Source organism: Cydia fagiglandana, chromosome 7, assembly GCF_963556715.1.
Source record: "Cydia fagiglandana chromosome 7, ilCydFagi1.1, whole genome shotgun sequence".
In the NCBI taxonomy this organism is placed as follows: Eukaryota; Metazoa; Arthropoda; class Insecta; order Lepidoptera; family Tortricidae; genus Cydia; species Cydia fagiglandana.
Window position 1 is genome coordinate 17302360 of NC_085938.1, and position 22376 is coordinate 17324735.

Consider the following 22376-nt stretch of genomic DNA (forward strand, 5'->3'; position numbering starts at 1 on the left):
TTCAAATAAATAAAAACCTATTCGACAGCTGTGACTGTCGCAAAAAATACACACTCAATACACCCCTCTGTTATTCCCTCAACTAAAAGGGGAACTTTCAAACTTTTATCCCAGAGGAAAAGGAGAAACTGTCCCAAAAATCAACATTTAAGACATTACGAATACTCGCACACGGGACAACAACCAATAAAACAATAGTATTATCCTCAAACCGTCCATATGTAACTTCATAGAGTACCGTAATCGCACCTCACACCACTAAACGTCCACCAAACTTATTCACGTTCGCACCCTTTCGACATCTGTAGCTCGCGGAAACTATGGACTATGTACAATAAAAACCGAGAACCGAATAGCAGTTCGGCCGCACGTCTATAAAGATTTATTGCAAAAGGAATGGCGTTTTCGGACTCCAGCCCCGCCGGAGTGTTTCAGCACAAATACATTTCCGAGCGACCCTTAGCGGGTACCTATATCGAAATATGTTGATCCTTTAAGTATTGCGTGGCAATAACTTGCCCGTAAAGTATCGAGTGTCTTCATTATTTAACTTCAATATCGATGTCTAATATTCACTCCCCGCTTACCCCGTTGATTATTTACGCTTTACGTTGCGGCAACCTTTGGAAAACTTTCGGGATTTTGATACTTCGAATACACTCATATGTTTATCTTAAAAAAATGAACTTTGCCGTGTACACCTCAAAACCATGTATAAGAGGTACTAAATATAAAAGATCCATCATTTATCGAAACGTTACGTTACATTGCTTTAATTGTTTTGTTAACATTAATGATAAATGAAATTTTATCTTCCTTTCGCCCTACAGTTTAACTAAGTAATACGGTTCGTGAGGTTGTTGCGCAGTAGTTCATTAGTAGATGGTTTAGTTTGGGGACGAATCTTGGTCTAAATTGATTGATGGATGAAAATTGGAAGTACAAAACCGAACCTTACTGTACCGAACCAAAACTATACCGTAGGTAGTCTCTCAAAATAACTTTACCCGAATCGTCTCGAATTAATGTGGGAGGCCTATATTTAGTTGTGTTTATAAATACATATGTATATGGTTCCAATTGCTTAATTAAGGTGTACTTAAGAGTTATTCATTGAATTCAGACATTTTAAAGAATTTGAACTCTATCGAGCGTTGCGTCGAACTTTACGTTACGAAGAAAAAATGCTAGTTCAATATTTTTTGTTACCTGAATAAAACACCAAAACTAATCATCCTTTATGTAAAACGTACTTAGATAGTTTTTTTGTACCTTCGTCAGTCCAAATCAAATTTCAAATCGTTTATGAAAATGCGATTTCGAACAGAAAACAAATATTGCTCGTTTCAGGATAAAGGTTTTGGATAAAATAATTATTTGCCTAAGTTATCCATTTACTGGACGTATCTTTTACAAACACAGCTAAAATATTCGCATATTGTAAATAGACCCTTGCCATCCTTTGATATTTTATTTATTTACGTAAATAAATGGAATCGTGTAGGTCAAATAAAAATAGGCGAGCACAGATCGCTTTGTGCTATTTACTTTGCTATAAACAATACAAATATGTCTACGTGGTTTTTATATAGAATATGGGCCCGATTCGGATTTTGAAATAGACATCTATTAGATATCACCAAGATACGATACCGAAATGTTTAAGATCGAACCTGTCAAATTTGACATTTGGTGCGATTCTGGAGATACTCTTGAACGATTTCCACAGGATATGACATATGACTTAGAATTCACGTCTAATAGATATCTTACGCTATCTAACGTAAAAGTGACATTGGTTGCCCGAATTGCGCTGCTAAAGAGAACTACTTGATATCTAAACTATAACGTATCTAGAATGGATCTAGTACGTGTCGTCTCTTGTGAATATCTTGAAGTTCGAATACGGCAGTTTCATGTTTTATAATATGCTGTTCCAGTGATGTTAATAAAAAAACATAAGTCTTACCACTGTTATATACAACAAAATAAGGGCTCTATTCAAGGTAATTTAATGAGGGCTCTTGATATGACATTCATGCGACGTTTGTAAACATTATAATTAAGTATCATTTGTGTTTATACATATAGGTTTAAAAAAATGACGTTGACATTCCATTTCCAACTGCAGCTGCAATACTGTTCATTTTACTATGGAAACGCGTCGCTGTCATTGTCAATTTCCATAGAAAATGAACAGTATTGCAGCTGCAGTTGGAAATGGAATGTCACTTTAAGGCACATGTCCACTAGGCAACATTCAGTATTTAAGTTATACCAAATAAATATTAAAAATCAATAGCATTAGGTACAAACTTAATATTTGGTTAACTTTTGTCACTTAAATATTTCAGAGAGAATTACTTTTTATGTTTACCTGCTCCGAACGATTTTCAATCCATCCAATTGCTGAAAGTAACGCAGTATTCAATCATAATAAAGGTACATAGGTAATGATTATTTTGATTTAGGAATCTGGTAATTACGATATTTACCTAGTTAAAATTGTATATAATATTAAGTGCCGTACGAGTATACAATAAAAATGCCGACGAATATTTCCAATTGCATGTAAAAAAATATTACGGTGTTATATGTATCTTAAATAAATATTTCGGCAGAGTAAAATTAGTCTTTTATTCACAGGATTTTAACAAATGAGATAGAATTTTTTCATCATCGGTTTTGAAATTGAGTTATAACCTCGTCTAGTAGTCGAGTTGATCTACAGACTGTTATAGTATCCTTGATATCGACACCGAGACCATACCTGGCGTAAAACGAACTAAGAGACTCTCGTAACTTGAATAGATTAGTTTTATGTGAAAGTTTTCTTCAATACAATGCCGTTAGCGGTTTATGGACAGCATAAAATATGGCCCCCGCTTTTACGAGCGCGTTTAACATACTGCCGTAAACCTGAAAAGGCGTTGTGACTTCAATAGTGGTCATTTGCTAAATAGTTTGTAAGCTAATTAGTTTTGTTTTTAATTTACTATAAATGTTTTTACGCTTATTAGATTAAAAAAGTTTGTATCCAACCGAAACGAATAGAAAGTGTCCAAAATTGTACATTTATATGGACAACATAAGCATTTTAAAATTAAATAAGCAGTATATTTTACTTTACTTGGTTGTTTGTTTTAAAAGTTGATAACTTTTCAATGCACGTCGATTGGAGCCGTGGTATATCGACTGTAAGTCGGTACTGATATTCCATTAGGTCGCATCTTTAATTGAAAACGATCAGGTATTTCGTCAGCTTTGTATTCTTATATATGTTTTACAACGTTTTCGTTGTTAAAGTGACATTCCATTTCCAACTGCAGCTGCAATACTGTTCATTTTCTATGGAAATATTGACAATGACAGCGACGCGTTTCCATAGAAAAATGCACAGTATTGCAGCTGCAGTTGGAAATGGAATGTCACTCTTAGAATGGCGTATTTGTTGCCAGAGTGCTTCATTGAATCAAATGTTTTCAAAAGAAACGAATGTGTAGTTGTTTTTCCCGGCCGATAAAAGCGACCGTCATGGGCCCGCTGGACAATTTGAGTAGCACATTTCGGCCGCTAAATGGCCTGTTTCCCGCCTCAATGATCTTACACACTAGATGGCGCAAATAAACGACGCGGTCATCATGCATCATTCGCAATCCTGAGGCGTGATTATACACATAACGGCGTAAGGCGAAGCGCGGCATCAGATGCGTGGCGCAGGCATGATGCCGCTTCAAAACGTTTTCATATAAAATGTACGAAAGCTATAAGCGGCGAGCGCCTACACCGCGCCGTATGTGTATAATTCACGCCTAACATAGCGCGGTAGTATACTATCCGCAAAACAAACTGACAACCGAGATCATGTTACGAGTATCATCTGTATCATTTCTGCTACGACTCTATGCCAGTGTGATTGAGAAGTTTTGCGACCCCGGTCCGCAGTTTGTTTGCGGATAATATAATCCAGCATCATGCTGAACGCGCAATTGCTTACTTCATAAATGTCAGACTGTATTGATTTAAATTAAATGCAAATATCAATAAAACGTCAGTACTCAATTGTTCTAAATTACAATCGTGGTAAAATGCAAGTAAAGTATGTTGTTGTTAACGCTCCACAGGGCGTATGTGAATGAGTGGTCTATGATTTTATACGATTATATTTACTTTTGATCTTCCAAATTTACATTCCATACGAATTCATATAAGAACAAGATGACAAATATTTACAATCAATTACAAGGCCAGTTGCATTAACCATAGTTGACGGAGTCATCAGTGAACTGTAAATAAACCCATACCTAAAATAATATAAAAACTTTTTACAAAAAAAAGAAAACCGACTTCAAAAAGGATGAAATAAAATATTATCCATTTTAAGTCTATGCGTTACCCAATCTCTCAACCCCCCCGATCACTCTACCTCACAGCGTATCAACTCCTGATCCATGTACCCCTCGGCCCTGAACCAGCAGCCCTACAACCACCATTACCCGACCCCTTTATCCCCGACCCCTTAACTCCTAACCCTAACCCCCAATCAGTAGCCTTACCAGCTTTCCAAGAGTTTGACATTGATTTATTCGCTAGCGTGTGTGTAACTTACTTTCTTTGCATCTCGCTCGTATTGGCATATTAGTGCGAGCGAGATGCATAAAAAGTTAGTTACGAAGACGTTAGCGTCGCTAACTTAGCGAATATGTCAATGTCAAACTCGTGGTAAGGCTACACTTGCACTGGCGGTGTTCGGAAGCAAATGCTTGAGTTACTTTAGAAAACACCGAAATCACTTTACACGTGCCTTTAAAAACTGAGGAGTTCCCTCAGTTCCTCATGGATTCCATCATCAGACCAGAACCAAAAATAATACGAAAACACCTAGGAGGCAACTCCTTCCAAACAAAAAAAGAATTACTCAATTCGGATCACAGGTGCCGGAGTAATCGCTGAACATACTACATTTAAAAAATCATCAATATTATCATCAAAACAATCATCATCATCAGGTCTACTTCATCAAAGTGGTGGTTTTCGGGAGAAAATGCTCGAGTTGCTTAAGAAAACACCCAAATCACCATGCATGTGCCTTTAAAAATTGAGGAGTTCCCTCAATTCCTCATGGATCTCATCATCAGAACAGAACCAAATTAAAATGGGACCAACTCGGAGGTAGTTCCTTTCAAACAAAAAAAGAATTACTCAAATCGGACTACGGATGTCGGAGTAATCGGTGAACGTACTACATTTAAAAAATCATCATCATTATCATCAAAACAATCATCATCATCAGGTCTACTTCATCAAAGTGGTGGTTTTCGGGAGAAAATGCTCGAGTTGCTTAAGAAAACACTCAAATCACCATGCATGTGCCTTTAAAATTTGAGGAGTTCCCTCAATTCTTCATGGATCCCATCATCAGAACAGAACCAAATTAAAATGGGACTAACTCGGAGGTAGCTCCTTTCGATCAAAAAAAGAATTACTCAAATCGGACTACGGATGTCGGAGTAATCGGTGAACGTACATAGAAAAAAAAAAAAAAATAGCCACAACCGAATACAGAACCTCCTCCTTCTATGAAATGGAAGTCGGTTAAAAAATAAGAAAACGTTTTTTAACATAGCCAACATTTAGACAGACGGTCTCGTAGTCTTTGAAACGTAATTCCGAATGTTGTAAGTCGCCGCCCACATACGAAGTCTATAAGGTTTAGTCTACATCCCAGCGCGATTAGGCGCCATAGACCTAGTATTACATAGATGAGCTATACGCGTGCCTCCGTGAGCGACAAAATATTTGATGTTTGATGTTTGATGTTTGATGTCTGACAACATACCAAAAACAATCTACGTAATTCGGTCGGGTTATTTGTTGCCCACCATAAACCATACTAAATTTTTGGTGGGGAACAAACAAAAAGTGAGACTGTGACAAGGACAAGCAATAATACCGCTTTCTCTGCTACTCCTACTGAAGTTTCCAGTGCATCTCGTTCGGTCGTTTCGCCCCTCTCCCGTGTCATCTCTATATTATTGTACCTCTATGTTAGGCGCACACGCCGTGTAGATAAATAAACTACCCGCGTTTGATACGCTAAACGCTCCGACAAAAATTACACATTCAGCTCATTCCCGTCTGCCGGTTATTTTTATTTAATTCTAGGCAGGTGCGCCATGGTTCAACCAATATTTTTACACGATTACCATGCTGATGAAAAGCCAACAGCGGACAGAACAGCGTGTTTGTTACACACGTAGTTTTATTATTTTACTTAGGAGGTGAACACTAATTTCTGCACCTGTATTTTTTTTAAGATCTTTTAAATAGAAAATACTTATATAACGTCATTCAGCGTCTTTGGAATGTAAGGCAAAAGGCAGATGTATTTTTAGTAAATTTGACAAGTAACAAAAGTTTATTTTATTTTATGTTTTTATTAAAGCCTAAGAAAAAGTTAATTATTTCGTGCGGCATATTATAAATTCTGCAAATGAACCAACAAAAAACTAAATTTGATAACTTTAAATTATTTTAAAGTTCTTGTTAGGACATTTGGCAAGCTCTTTAATTCCAAGAATACCTATAACTTGATCGCGTGTCTTTTCTACCCAATTACTTCGATCTGTAAATAACAGATAGGTATAGAAATCCACAGTAGTATGGCCATAATTCAAACAGTCATGGAAGACAAACAGGACTTTAAATATCGACTAGAGATTAAAGTCGAAAGCAATAAGGAAGGCTGCCGCTTTCCCCGACGAATATATCGAGATGAGACCAAGATAAACATATCGGAGAACGGATGGTTTAAAATATGCGGCTTTTCTCGTGAAATTCGTGTAAACAAGTCGCTGTGCCTTGGGGTATTATTGTCGGCGTATTGTCGTCGGTTTGTTGGGTTCCTTGGCCGAAGGGCGAAACCCCACCACAGAATAAAATAATAGTACTAGGTACAGAAGATCTCTAACAAAACGCGTCTGTTACGATTAGGACAGATATGACGCGTAGATGGCGCAAGCGCCACGCGCGGCCTATGGCTAGCCACCAAAATTGGTGTGGGACGGATGTACTTGTAGCTACTTGATGCGACGCGACGAAATCGCGGAGTACGCCATGCCTGACCCCACTAAGCTTCCGTTGTAGGTCTGTCTGTCAGTAGGCTGAATATACCGACCCGTAGTAGACAGTTGAATAGCCACCATTTAACAGTCTATTACGGTTCGTGTTATTCACTTCAATAGACGTATTACTTTAATTACCTACTATTGCAGCTATAATAAAATATAAATAAATATAAACGAACCCCATCCCTTATAAATAAGAAACTGTGTTTGTGATCTTTCTCTATAATGGTGCAATATAAATATTAAACATGGTGTGATAAAAACTACTTAGCGAATATGTAGAAAAGTCGGCAAAACGAATGCTAGACTCGCCAAAAAAAGGGAAAAAATATCACAAAAAATGTAATGGTACCTAAACCTCAGTATGCAAGTCCGATTCGCACTTGGCCGCTTTTTGTTTACATCTGTCAACTTGGCCCATAATACATACATAATCGATAACGTGACAAAAGTTGATATATTAGAATCTACCATCATATATCTGGATTATCGGAGGTGGCCTTCATATAAAATGGATAATGTCCTCCATATAAGAAAAAATTACGATGTATTATCGGTGTCCCGATAATATTATTAATGTTTTGGGTGTCGGTTGCTTGATTACGAAAAAACACCTGAAAGTATTTCGGTGAAATATGGTATAGAGATGTACTATTAGGTAGACTAGTTTCTACCTTTAACTGTTTTAAGTGCCTACAGGAAATTGTTACCCGGAAAAATGCACTAAAAAGAAGGATGGTGTGATTCCCTTACTATCATAATCCCATTTCACCATATTAGCTGTTTTTATCCAGGTCAGTAGGTGGTTGTTCTATGAGTTTATATAAATATAAGTTTCAAACTATCTGCCCGATTCGAACTTAAGATAGATTAAATATTAGGTCTAGATACGATATTGATCAGATTAGTCAGTGTCAAAAGTGACATTTCTTCAAACAAAAACGTCGCTTTTGACACTGACATATCTCATCCATATCGTAGAGACGTAATATTTGACGTATTTTAAAGTTCGAATCGGAACGTATAATATATGCTATCATCTAATGTTATGGACGAACTACGATTTGGACGAACTGTGTATTGGACGTACAGCTAACAAATCATACACTATAAATATCACTAGGATGTTATTGTTATAATATTACACGTTAGGTAAGTAACAATATCCCTGAAAATACAACCTTTCAGAAATCAATGTCCCTATTAGGTGCCGTGAACAAATAGGAAATGAGCGCGCAATCCCACTAATTTACCGTCAAATAGAGGGGAGGCCGGCAAACACCCCTTAACGCTAGAATTACCACAGAGAGACAATGATTTTTTTTATCAAGTTTACTTGTTTAAAGAAAATAACGAGCTTTGGAAATCGGTTTAAGAATTGGAGGGGTATTTCTTTAGGGTTTACAGTAATTGAATTATTTTTGGGTATATACATATAATTGAACCGCAGTTTTTTTTACAGAATTGAAAAGCTGCGAATAGAGAAGAGTTCCGGACTGTGGTAGCCGACATCCGTAGAGGATATGGCACCTAAAGAAGAAGAAATATTTATTTCCTTTTACTTTTATGACAGGACAATAATATCTTATGGTATTTCTTCTTTCCAGTCGTATCCTCATTGCTGAGGGTCGTGATTACCAACGCTTAATACCACTTTCTTCCTGGCACTCCTATCTTGCGCCATTTGCAGCCTATGGTATTATGCGACTCTAAAGTAAATGAACAATGCTTCAATATAAATACATTTTTTATTCAACGGAGGTGGCAAACAACAACAACAATAAACAAACGGCAAAATAATGAATGGAATTCATTCATAAAGTGGATCCAATTTTGCTACTCGCTGTATGCACATGTATTTTTATTATGAGGGCCACCATGCGATTTACACTTGACACTAAGAAAGGTACCTACAAGTATATTGATGAATGAGATGTCATACGATTCATTTTAAAATCGGGTTGACATAAGTATCACTTTAACTTTTGAAAAGAGAGGTGTTTGTTAAATAAATAGTCAAGTCCACAGTTTTTAAAGCTTTTTAGGTACTTGTTTTCATGCTTATTTCTCAATGAATCTACTTCTTCGCTTAGACTAGAAATTGATTATTTGCAGTTAGTCTGGCTACTCGAAAACAGTGTTTACTTACCGGCTAAAATAGTTAGTAACGAATAGTGCAGTATGGCGGGTGCAGCCGCAGCAGTTTGAGAAGTGTAATAAATCACCGCAACCTGCCACCTACCACTCTATGTTTTGACTGAACAACTTTTATACAACTTTAGGATCTTAGTTTACTACCTTTGCCTCGTGAAAAGGTATTTGTTTTACGAAAGTGACCTGTTACTTAGTAATATTATGTATACTTTGTACAAAACCTATTTCCACAATGATTCGAATTACATAAACATATTAGTCGTATCCGTTAGCCGTACCATAGTTACACATAGAAAACAAACTAAACATAGTCGAAAAAAATACTTAATTAAAAAAAAATTGCACCGGTTCAAATATAAACGGTTGAATGTTTTAACGTAGGTAATAATACAGTAAAATTATACATTTTGCGTTTGCGTCAAATCCGGTAGTTCTGATTTTTTGTAGGCTTGTTTATGATGTTGGCTCAATGAATAATCCAAGTTTGTGACCTCGAGCGCCTAACGCAACTTTGTCAAAAATCGAATAAACCGCAATTTTTTTTTAGATTTGGACGATTATAACCCTAAAGTACTAGTGTTTGGTAGTAACTTCCTAGGGCGTTTTTAAAGTAGACTAAATTTGCTATAATAAGACACTAGAATTGTCTCTGTACATCTAATATTTTCCGAGATAAATCCTTTCAAAATTTTATAATTTTACATCGGTTCTTAGCTATAATATAAGGGTTAGGTAGGAAATTTATATGGAATCAGAACTACCGGATTTGACGCAAAACAGCCAGGTTACAAAATTCGACAAAGTTACTGGATTAAAACACAAATTTTCAAATTTCAACCTATGAATAACACTAGAATGGCTTTCGAATTTGGAACGAAAGTTATACAGTCCAACTATATTCAAAAGTTGTCGACGGCATGAATCGACCCAATTTAGAATACAGATTGGGCCGCGGCAAATTGACTGATGGACTATGATCGGTCGTTTAACGTACATGAAAAATAAAAATATGTCACACAAACGGAATTCATATTCAAATAACGATTCGAATGTAGTGATGTGCCGTTCGGAGGCATATTTTTTACGCGCGAATATTTCTTGTAACGTTCCCGTACTTAAATAATAAGGGGGTTTCGATTTAAATTACGTTGGTGTAAGGTAATTCAGTAAGTAATATTATTTATTGTGTGCACCATAAAGTTAAAAAAATAACAGAAAAAGAAATGCATAAGTACCTATGTACTTACAAGTCTAGACTAGGATGTTTGATATTTGCTAGTTAAGAATGCCTATTTATTTTGATTATGAGATCAAGAGGAAATATGAATAATAAATTAAAGAAAATCTTTAAGTTATAAAGCGTAATGTGTGCGTTTACGATACCATATCAATAAACATGAATCGGCTTTGAAAGTTAATTCCCAATATTTCAATATTCCCGGAACAAGGCTATCTACAAACTTAATTAATATTTAATTACAGTTTAAAGTATTTAAAGACGTTGTGCAATAATGTTTTCGTGATCAATAATATCGTGCATTAAGTAGATGAACACAAATAACTAAATTCTATTCTATTCTTTTCTATTTTTATTCTTAGAATAAAAATGTCGACGCGGTGTGCATGTATTTTCTTGTTGTCATCGTCTTCAATATTCCCCTGTAGGCTTTAGAATACTAAGATTGTCGGCTTTCTATCGTCTGTCACGTTCTAACAAGTATGTAAGTGCAAAAGTGACGGATGACATGACAGGTGATAAAAACGCTATCATGCAGCAGCTTAGGGAATATTCACTCGGCTACAGAACATCACCAGTCGAACGGCTCAGATAAAAGTTGCGCAAGTATGTTTATTTGAGCGAATAAAAATTATCGCTGCAAGCTACCGTGTACTGTGCATTTGTGATGGCGATGCAAACGCATCACCTGGGGCTATTCTAAACATACAAAGCTAGCGATACATGTACATTCTATTATTCTTTAACGTAGGTAAAATGTGCGGGAGGGGAAATGAAGTGGAACAAACGGGATATTTAAAGACGCGACACTTTGGACTTCATTCGTCGTAAGTAAATAAGTTCATTTACTATCTTGCCATATATGAAACTGCAACAATTATACATACTAGCCGATATAACAGGCTTTCTAGCCCTATTAAAATGTAAACATGCTGTTAAGAATTCTATCAGTATTCGGTACCGAAGAACAGTAACAACGCACCGGCCTGCAGTGTGTTCGTTCTGAATATTCTGCGCTTGAGCGGACTGCACAAGCTGCATTAAACAAAAGCCGGTTTTCATAAGAACTCATATGGAGATACGACATTTGGGCATGAGACCACCGACCCAGCGTTCCGAACGGACGGAAGTCAACCCAGCAAGTAATATATTTTTAATTGATGCACACAACGACCGATGTGTCGGGTAAACATTTACGCGCTGCCTTTGTCCGCCGCTTTTTAACAACACGATTCGTTGGAAAAGTGTACAATTTGCATGTTTAAACTTTCAGTCATTGTAAATATTAACAATGTAATTACGGGGGTTTGATTGTGAATCTCGTTTGTTAATTTGCAAACGTGCCTTCACTTTCCATTGTCAAGTTTGTCTATGATGAGTAACGGTACCAACAATATTTTTCAAGAAGTATTGACCCAATTATTACTTATATTAAATAAAAATTGCAATCTTTTTACGGCAAAACTTTTAACACCGATTTGTGACTTGCACTGAAACTTGCAACATACCTAGCGGTATTCTTACGTAAAAATTATTGCATAAAAACAGTAACCGCTTGAAAATGTACCAAAAACTCGTGAAGACTCGTAAGAAAATTGATTTCAGTGCATCTTCCTTTCCCAACAAGCCTTCACTTTCAAGTGTCAGTTTGCGTACAGTACAGACAGTACAATCATTTTTAATTTCCGTGGCGTCCAGCGCAGTGAATGCCAATTACTAGGCCCGTAACTACTGAGCACGCGGAATGTGAGCTGCGAGTTAATCCGTGGCACGCTAGTGGAGATTTGTTGGACTGTACAGTGTAGCTGCTTTAGCCATATCCGTTGACTTTAAAAAAGAATTTAGTAAAGGTTTTGATTCAACAAAACATAATAATGAATTGTATATACAATACTGTATATACAGACGTCAATCACAATAAAAAGTGAGCATATATTTTGGTCATAATCAGTCGTTTTAGTTATAACTATAACAGAGATGCTATACGCTTCATCAGTTCGTAACGATTTGGTAAAACTCGACATCGTGAGTCGATAGCAACATAAATGTTAGGTTATAGCAGAAGCAGGTGCTCTGTAAGTTTTTCGACTGCAGTCTGCACTTTGGGGGCGATCGTTACCGTTTTACACTAAATATATTGTCGGAGAATTTTGAAAATTCTGTACCATCCATGATAGCAAAGCTATTTTTTTCTTGATAGCATAGTAGTATTTTTTTTAAAACAAGTTTCAGTTTTACTAGACTTATATCGCCCGGGATCGGGTCATATCCCGGTCGATATAGGTCTAGTAAAACTCAAATCATTCAAAACTGTTAAGTTTAATTTTTGCTTATTTCATACCTAAATTGAGAAACAACTTATAATTAAGTTTGTTGTGAAAGACAACCGTTGAAACAGTGGACAAAGAATAACGAACATGCTCCGTAGAAACTTCATATCTATTTGAAACGTCGAAGATATTATTTTGTTTGCTGTTTGATATTAAACAGGCCATTTATTAATCCAGGTACAAGGTAAATATTGCTAAGAAATTCTATTAACTTGCTAAGTAATAAGTTTCATGACCCAAATTGACATAGAAACTTATCTACAAATCATTTAAATGGAGTGACTATTAAACTTGCATTGAAATCTTCCTATCGCACGCTACCTCGTCTAGGAATTACTAAAATACAAATTAAACTTTGTTCGAAATTCGTGTCTCCGGGGTCTTAAAAAGCGAGACTTATTGTCATTCAAGTTAGTATCGGAATTTACTTTAAAACAATGTCAAAGTGCATCATGTCGTCCGCTTACGGCCACGACTCTATGAGCAGTGGGCGAAGTTTTTACGATACTCAGGCAGGGAATATTGTTGGTGCATTAAAGTTTAATGTCCTCCACAGTATCAGTTACTGGAATTTGAAAGAAACTCGCGAACAGTTGGCGATGGTAAAAATGAAGTCAGTAAGTGTTTTTGACCCATTTTTTTACACCAAGAACTTTTTATGTCGGAACTTTTAGGCCATTCGAATTCTAGTGATTGGATCTGTTTAAAATATGAGTCAGACAATAGAAATGTCCAAAATAATCCTTTTCAAATCGTCACATTTTATTATTTACTTGTTTACTATATAACAAGGTTTTTATTTATGTTTGGGAAACGTTCTTCTTATCTTAACTTCTTAAATTAACTTTCATTGTAGATGGCGCCGTTCCCACATAGTAGATAAAATAACTAAAGTGTCAGAAAAATACACCGATTAGCATTTCAGATCAGGTGTCTTGTTTCCATCAAAGTTCGAATAATTCGATGTACTTTTACGAAAAGTCCAGAGGCGCCCTCTTTAGTGCTCAGTTGGCAGTTTTTACCCCTATATATAGGCGGCAGTACTTAGCATCAGACGCATTCATTAACTGATCAAATAAACACGAAAACAACGGTTTCGAATGAAATATAACAATACTTGTATAACAATTTCATTTTGCTAAAGAATCTTGGCGCTGCAGCGAAATTTATTATTAGTCGTAGGTATTTTCGAATTTTCAGGTAGGTATGCATGGTGTTCTGATTATTAATTATGACAATAAAATGTTATCTTGTTTATCGGTACGGAAGTAAACAATATTTTACAAACATTAAATGTTATGTACATTATTTACATACAGGTATGAACGTTGAATGGTGAGGAGAAAACTCTCTTAAATAGTAATAAATTTGAAAACAACACTGAAACACCACGAGGTTTAACTCCTCAAATGTCATAAATTCGAGTACCTACATTACAAAATATACATAATTTTGTAAGTCTAATGAAATCCTAAAAGCACGCATTACGTTGAAATAGTAGGCATGTGTCAGTATATGCCACTAGATCACACCAGTCTTTTAATATATTTAAAACATTTCTGATGCTAGCTTAATAAATCAACTAACTGATGAAACCAAACAGCATTCCTCATCTACATTATTCAGCAGTTCAGATGGACAAAGTTGCTTCGCTAAAAGCGATTCCGGTTATAGCGACAGGGCACTAAGCTTCCATAACTTTCTATGTATAAGTAGATATACCGTCAGAGGCCAAAATGGTGTATATCACTTGGTAGTGATGCGCTGAGGTCATAGTTTACGTTCCCGTTACGTTCCCCAATGGGCGCATTCCTCTCTTTTTGAAAACACTACCAAACATTACAGACGATAACAACATGAAAACGAATTTTCATTTAGTATTTATTTCAATGTATCATTGTTTCATGAATTTAGACAAATCTCGAATGGAATTTATACAAAACCCTAAAAATGCTAATAAAAGAATCGAAATCCTTGTATTTAACCTTTTATTTTTCGAGAGCATGCATTATTGCATTGTTATTGATATGTTGTGGGTTTATTATATTTGCTACAATGCCCTAGGAGTAAATTTGGGTACAGGGGATGTGTATTTATTTTCATTAGTATCTGTGTATAATGCGTTACATTCCCCTGAGTCTTGAATATTCCCAGGACTGTACAAAACCGCTCGTGTATATACGACATTCTAGACACACAGTACACGTATAAAGACTAGCTCACCTATACTTGGTATACACGTACTTTGGAAACACCGGGTCCGTCAGAGCGGTATCAATTTCCGGACTTCCACTGCTGTTTGATTTATGTTTGCTATGACTTTTGTGTACTAACAAACCCACTAGCCGGATTATGTTCCTTTTCGGATTGCACTTTTCATGTTGTATGGAATGCAAATAAAATATTTGATACGGTCCGGATATATATTGGTTTATTTTATTTGTCGACGTCGAAAACACGGGATGGGAATATTCTATTTTTGGACTAATAAAACTAATTGAATGGAGAAAATACCAATATCCGATAAAAATAGCTTGATTTATTGCAGATTTAAAAAAACTATTTACAAAAAACAAGAAATGTATCCTTACAACTCTAATTCATTGGTACAGTCATACCCTAAAGATCCCGACTGCCAAGTAATGCCACAATATTTTATTAACTACATATTACACTATATTTAGGAATAAAGATGTGTTGCGATATCTTTGTCTAATATGGGTAATGCGAAATAAGTAATTTTTACTAAGAAATTAATTTTGTCAGTATCATTAAAATGACAGTTAACAATTGAAATTTTCGCATGAATTCATACAAACTATCTGACAGGTGTATTCGAGTTTTATATAGGTACCTATTCGATCTGTTTCCGATATAATACTAATCTGTTAGTGTCAAAAGTAACATTTCTTCAACCAAAAACGTCACTTTTGATTCTGAGAGATCAGTATCATATATCATATCGGATACATATCGAATGACTAAACTTCGAATTCCCTGTACGACTTGTTTTTAGGGTTCCGTACCCAAAGGGTAAAACGGGACCCTATTACTAAGACTTCGCTGTCCGTCCGTCCGTCCGTCCGTCCGTCCGTCCGTCTGGCCGTCTGTCTGTCACCAGGCTGTATCTCACGAACCGTGATAGCTAGACAGTTGAAATTTTCACAGATGATGTATTTTTGTTGCCGCTATAACAACAAATACTAAAAACAGAATAAAATAAAGATTTAAGTGGGGCTCCCATACAGCAAACGTGATTTTTGACCAAAGTTAAGCAACGTCGGGCGTGGTCAGTACTTGGATGGGTGACCGTTTTCTTTTTGCATTTTTTCCGTTTTTTTTTTGCTTTATGGTACGGAACCCTTCGTGCGCGAGTCCGACTCGCACTTGCCCGGTTTTTTTTTAAACCGTTTGTGAATAACAAATAATAAATACAATATTTCAACACGAGTAACGTCATGTATCAATAATTAGATTTGATTATCAATATTGGCTATGCATTCTTAATGCATCGAAGATCAGGGTAATGCAGCATCCTCCGGGACGTGCAATACGTGCATACAATATCAGTTAATTATCTACAATTATTACATTGTACGCGGTAGTTAGTGCGTTTAATTCCGTCGCATTGAGACAGTAATATTAAATTACATTGTCCTAATTAGATAACGATGTTCCCGGCTATAATTAATTATTATTGTTCTTTGGAGCTGTCCTATAATTATTAATTATTGTTGACCTATTGTATTAATTTTTTTCCCAATGAGTATAATATATCTTAAATACGGCTTAAAAAGCTTTTTGGCGTGACACAACCTTAAAAAGGGCCAGTTCGTTTTAAATATAAACTAGCATTTCGTTTTAAATTGGTGTTTTCAAGAGCTACATTCATTAATTTGTTATAATATTTAGACATACATATTGTGATACACGCACATTATTATGAAATAAACTGTTTGTTGTAATTATTTTAAAAGCTGAATGATCAGTCAGTACTATGTATTGTTGTGTGCAAATAACTACGTAATGATACTTATTCAAATTCCTATAGGTGTATTACAATTTTGCAAGTAGTGCACATCTGTCATATACTTAAAACTTATCGCACACAAAATAATCCTAGCAAGAACTAACACCCACACAAGAAGCAAACTCTCGAAACGGAAAACGTCTCCATTTGTTTTACTTACCGCCGTGTGAACGCCACAAACTACCACATTGCCTGCTGGACGCAGGTACGAGCCGGGAAAACCAGTGTAGTTGTCCCTCTTATTCATGAATCTTAACAACTAATTTAGTTAAAATATATTGCCTATATAACTATCATGAAAATCAAAGGAGAAACGAATTACGGCTTGCGGGAATTCTAGAATAACGGCAAACGTTTTCATATTTGGAGGATATTTTATCCTGTATTTCAATTGGTATTGGTTTTAAAATCGCAAATGCTGACGATATATAACAAAATATTGAGACGCATAGTAAAAAAAATAGTTTTTGGAAGGCATGTGAAGGAAGCGAAAGTGGTATGTCAGGATCGTAGCAAGTGGAAATCCGTGGTCTCTGCTTACCCCTCCGGGAAATAGGCGTGATTATATGTATGTATGTATGTGTTTGAAGGCATGTTTCCTGTGCGTCTCGCAACATTACTTTACATACTAAAAGGTGACGATCAAGAACTGTCAGTTTATAATAGTTATTGTATCATAATTATAAATAAGGTTAACACATAAAATTATATACTGAGCGAGGCATATGGCATATATCTTTGAAATTTACTATGACAAACCCAAAAATTAAGGGTTATGATTTTGAGAGACTATGTATGTTTATCGAGACCATATTGTATATGTTCCACACTATGGTTTAATGTTTTTTCCATACAAGTGGACCCGTTTCCACTGGTCAGTGTATACTGGTTGTGACTCTTTTTGCAATTGCAACAACTCGGGAGCAACATGACTAGCGTGAACACGTGAACACAAAAGTATACGGCGACGTAAAAGTGCTACAGGCTACAGCTTGCAGCTAATGCTCAGAAACACTTCTCAGGTGTTGCCAACACAACCATTTAGTGATTGATGCTTATAGCGTGACGCGACGGATCTGGCGGCCTAGCCAAGGTTACAATCGCTATCGCTTCGACAACGAAAACCATTATGTCTCTCTATCACTCTTCCATATTAGTGCGACAGTGACAGTTGCGTTTCGATCGCTACGGAGCGTAAGCGATCGGCATCTTGGCTACGCGGCCTGGTATGAAGAGATATAAACTTAGTGTTACGGCGCGATTCGGGAAATGAATTGGAGATGCACTAGATATGAAATAGTAAAGATATGTGACGTTCCACGGCAAATGGTACCATTGCACCGACTGAAAATTAGAGCGACGTTAATAATAGCGTAAGCGCCAGCCCGCCATAAGGTACCATTTACCGTGAAACGTCACATATCTTTACTACTTCATATCCAGTGAATGTCTAATTCATTTCCCGAATCGCGCCGTTAGTTAGTGTATTAGGTGGGTTGTGTTGTGACGGGAAATGTTTAAGTGAAGTTTTACTACAGGTGAACGAGAAAAGTTTGCATGTAAAGGTTTGTACTGGTGTCGTTAAAACGGCTGAACAGATTTGGGTGAAATTTGGCACAGGAATAAGATACTTTGAATTGCAATACCTGAAGTTACTTTGTATTTCGGAAATTATTTATATACTTGCCCGCTTCGCCTTAAAACAAATATCGAATTAGTATGCGACGATACAATACCGATACATTTTTATTTTAAAAGATGACAGTTTATTGAGAGAAGCAATCACATAAAGGATTACAAATATATTCATAATATTAAAGAAAAAAAATCACCAAATTCTTGTTAAATACTAAGTTTATTTAAACTACTTCTACGAATAATATTTATCACGCAAAATAGGCGCCAGTCGTCGAGTTGCGGAAAATCGCCCGAATTACAATACAATATTTATTTTTGGTTTTAATAAAATGACTGATCGAAAAATTATTTAAAAATATTCTATATAATCAAAAACAAAAATATAGGTATGTCAATATTGTCAATATAAATATACTTCCAATCATCTCAAAATACTCACACGTACAGTCGCCATCAGATATATCGCAGCGGCCAAGGTGTTCACAATACCTGAACACGCACTCTAACGCCTTGACAATAGAGGCGTGCTCAGATATGTGTGAGCACCTTGGCCGCTCCGATATATCTGATGGCGACTGTACTACGGGAAAGGAAATGTTTTTATAACATTGTTACATTGTATCTATCATACGTCAAATTATTGTTACGAAACATTGATTGATGAGTAAGTTTTTAGCTTTTTCCTAAACGAGTTCAGATCTTTTGTACTGCCTTAATACAGGTAGCGTTATTTATTATGTTGTCGAAAGTGATCAATGAGGGCCGATATAATTTATGTAAGACACAATAAGAACGATATTAAAGCACATTGTCATGTTAAAATACTGTTCATTTATCAAATATATTACAAAATCTTACCTGTTCGACGGAGTCACGCTCATCATGGGTGTAACGCAGACCAAAACGGGACAAACTTAAACTAAACACCATTTTCACTTCACAAGAGAAGAATAGTTATAGAAAATAGTTTAGAAATATTGTTTTAAACAAGAGTGAAACACATCGTAGGAACAGATAAGCGAGCGAAAGAAGAATGACATTTCAAAAGTCACAACAAATGTACCCGCGGTGTGAAAAATAAAAGACTACCTCGCTGCGACGTTTTTTTTTTTAAATTTTGAATACTTGCAGATTTGCCATAATGTCAATTAATGTTTCCTACGCATTATTTTATTTTCTTTTTAACCTTCTTAGACAGGTTTTTTTTATAAAAACAGTAAAACGTGTACGTGCATGTACGCTTTCCACACATGTTCAATGGATCAACATAAAATAGTAGAAATTAAATAAATGGAACTAATAAAAATCCATACTAAATTGTTGCCATTATAAAGCATTTTACGTCAAAAATGTGACAGTTACGATGGAAGTGGCGCCCTCAATAATTTTCTACAATTTTTTGTCGGACTATAGAAAGGTATGGTTCGGCTTCAGCAATGCAGTCGGCAGCATTACTGCTGCAGCATTGCGGCGCGACATTGCTGCCACAAATGTCATACGTTCGAGTAGCAACATCTATTTTGACATTTGCAGCAGCAAAGTCGCGCCGCAATACTGCAGCAGTAATGCTGCCTACTGAATTCCTGCAGGACCATTGCAGGACCCTTTAAAACGGTCATTTTATCGCAACATTTATTTACTTACTACATGATCTAGGTACAGTAATGCTGGTGTACTCTGAATCCAAATAAGCCTTAAGCGTTAGAGTGCAAGCATCAGTCGCACAGTCTATCTCGCTTTTACATTACACGAATGGCTGCCTCTATATTTTTATCATTCTTTCTAACGAGCATTGAGCCGTTTTCTCGGAGTTAGGTTGTTACATATAATAATCGTAGTGGAAACTCTCAGGCCAGCGGAGCGGAGGTGCCATGAGATAAACACGCGCATCTAGATCTCGAGCTACGCAGCCTAGGCACTAGGAAATCTAGAAATGCATGCTCTAGTTTGATTTACCGCTTATTGTAGAATTGTTTGTGAAAAGATGGAGGCCGCATTTTAAAAAAATGATTAGGTAATACAGTCGCATCAGATATATCGGAGCAGCCAGGTTGCTCACAAATATCTGAACACGCCTCTATTGTCAAGGCGTTAGAGTGCGTGTTCAGATATTTATGAGCAACCTGGCTGCTCCGATATATCTGATGGCGACTGTACAATGGGGTTGGCCGATCGAAGTATTTTACAGATGGCGCCAGCATAGGTTTTACCTGTCGATCCTACGAATAGTGTCTAATTCTTGTTTTAATTTGATTTTCTATAGCCTGGATGCTGTTCTATGTGATTTGGCTCTCCAAGTGATGTACCTACGTTAAAATATGCAATGTGATTTTTTTTTATAGCTGTATTGTTATGTGATTGATTATGTGATTGCACACGGTGCATGCAGCGGACTGGAGCAAGTGAAAAGTAAAATCTACGTGCTCCGTGTGCAAGTATATTAATGAAACCTATCGCATTTATAATTTTATACGTTATTATTGCCTGTTTTTAGGGTTCCGTACCCAAACGATAGAAACGGGACCCAATTACTAAGACTCCATTGTCCGTCTGTCTGTCACCAGGCTGTATCTCATTAACAGATGATGTATTTCTGTTGCCGCTATAACAACAAATACTAAAAAGTACGGAACCCTCGGTGGGCAAGTCGGACTCGCACTTGTCCGGTTTTTTTGTAACATAATGATGTATCGAACAGACGGAAAAGTACCAGGCAAGCAGAAAACAACACGAAACAGACGTCAATTACAAGCCGCCCTGTAACATTGTTCCTAAAGCGGTGATCGAATTCCGATTGCAGGACGCATCTGTCCGCTAATGAACGATGGAACCAGAGAGAAGTAAAATAGTAACTGTTAATCTTCCAACTGTTAATTCGCAATAGATTTATCTTTGTAGAAATTATATAAGTAATATTTAGTTCTGACACTTAAGATTTAACTACATCTCTAAATATTTATTTAGATTTTTGTTTTTGTTTGTTTGATTCTTTTAAATATTACTGTTATGTTTTGTTTTGTAATTCGGCATTTAATCTCTAAGCAATTGTTATACCTACTTTAGTTTGAATTGATAGGTATTTGCGTTTACATGTATTTTATAATTATTGATGTGTTTTTTTTGCGTGTATGTAAATTCTCCAGAATGCAACTTGAAAGCTCTGCACTGAACAACAAGCACGCGATATTTAGAGATTCATTATCATCATCATCAACCTATGTCCGTCCACTGCTTGACATATGCCTCTGCCGTGGCATGCCACAGAGCTCGATCCTCAGTCCTGCTCCAATCACTGCCTGCCCTCATGGCACGCTACTGCTGGCAATCACTGCCTGGCCTGCCTTCGGGATTTAAAGATTACCAGTCCCTTTCACCGACTGTCTCTGTCTGTCACGTGCACCTTCTAACTGCAGTTAGTTCTGACGCCTACGTGTCGATGCGCTGTCCTGTCCTTAATTCCCATAGCTTACACGAGACAAGAGTCGACTTCTCAAGTACAGTGATCTCAAAATCCGTAATAGACATGCGTAATCGAAGAAAGCTGTTATACTGGTTAGACTGAGATATCGACTCGCGAGTGCTACGTCGACGTTTGCAATGACTGTACTTCAAATGTAACGCCTGAGAAAAGCCGTTTGGGGTTTTACGTCTACGGCCGTTTAAGGGCAGGGGACGTTTAATGCATGTGTCGGCGCATGTCGTGTGTCAGCAACGTTCACAGCTAAATGTCATACGTCGCATACCGTCGGCCTAATTCGCAAACCTCGTAACTCCTCCCGGGGAGTTACGAGATTTGCGACTATAAGTATTGTTGTCCAAGGTAGCAATTACTAATTTCCTTGAAATGGAGTTACGAGGTT

General features: G+C 36.5%; 1 protein-coding gene across 8 annotated transcripts in view; it reads right to left on the minus strand.

The window, feature by feature from the left end:
• The window catches only part of LOC134666050 (polypyrimidine tract-binding protein 2), a 652404-nt gene that overhangs the window by 119450 nt on the left and 510578 nt on the right, over window positions 1–22376 (minus strand). The window contains exon 1 of one of the 8 annotated variants that reach the window (XM_063523159.1): window positions 19375–19551. The exons of the other annotated variants lie outside the window; for them this stretch is intronic. Coding sequence (XP_063379229.1) covers window positions 19375–19446 — 72 coding nt within the window. The 5' untranslated portion in view covers window positions 19447–19551. Of the gene's footprint in view, window positions 1–19374; window positions 19552–22376 lie in introns of those variants that run through there. 8 annotated transcript variants of the gene reach the window in all.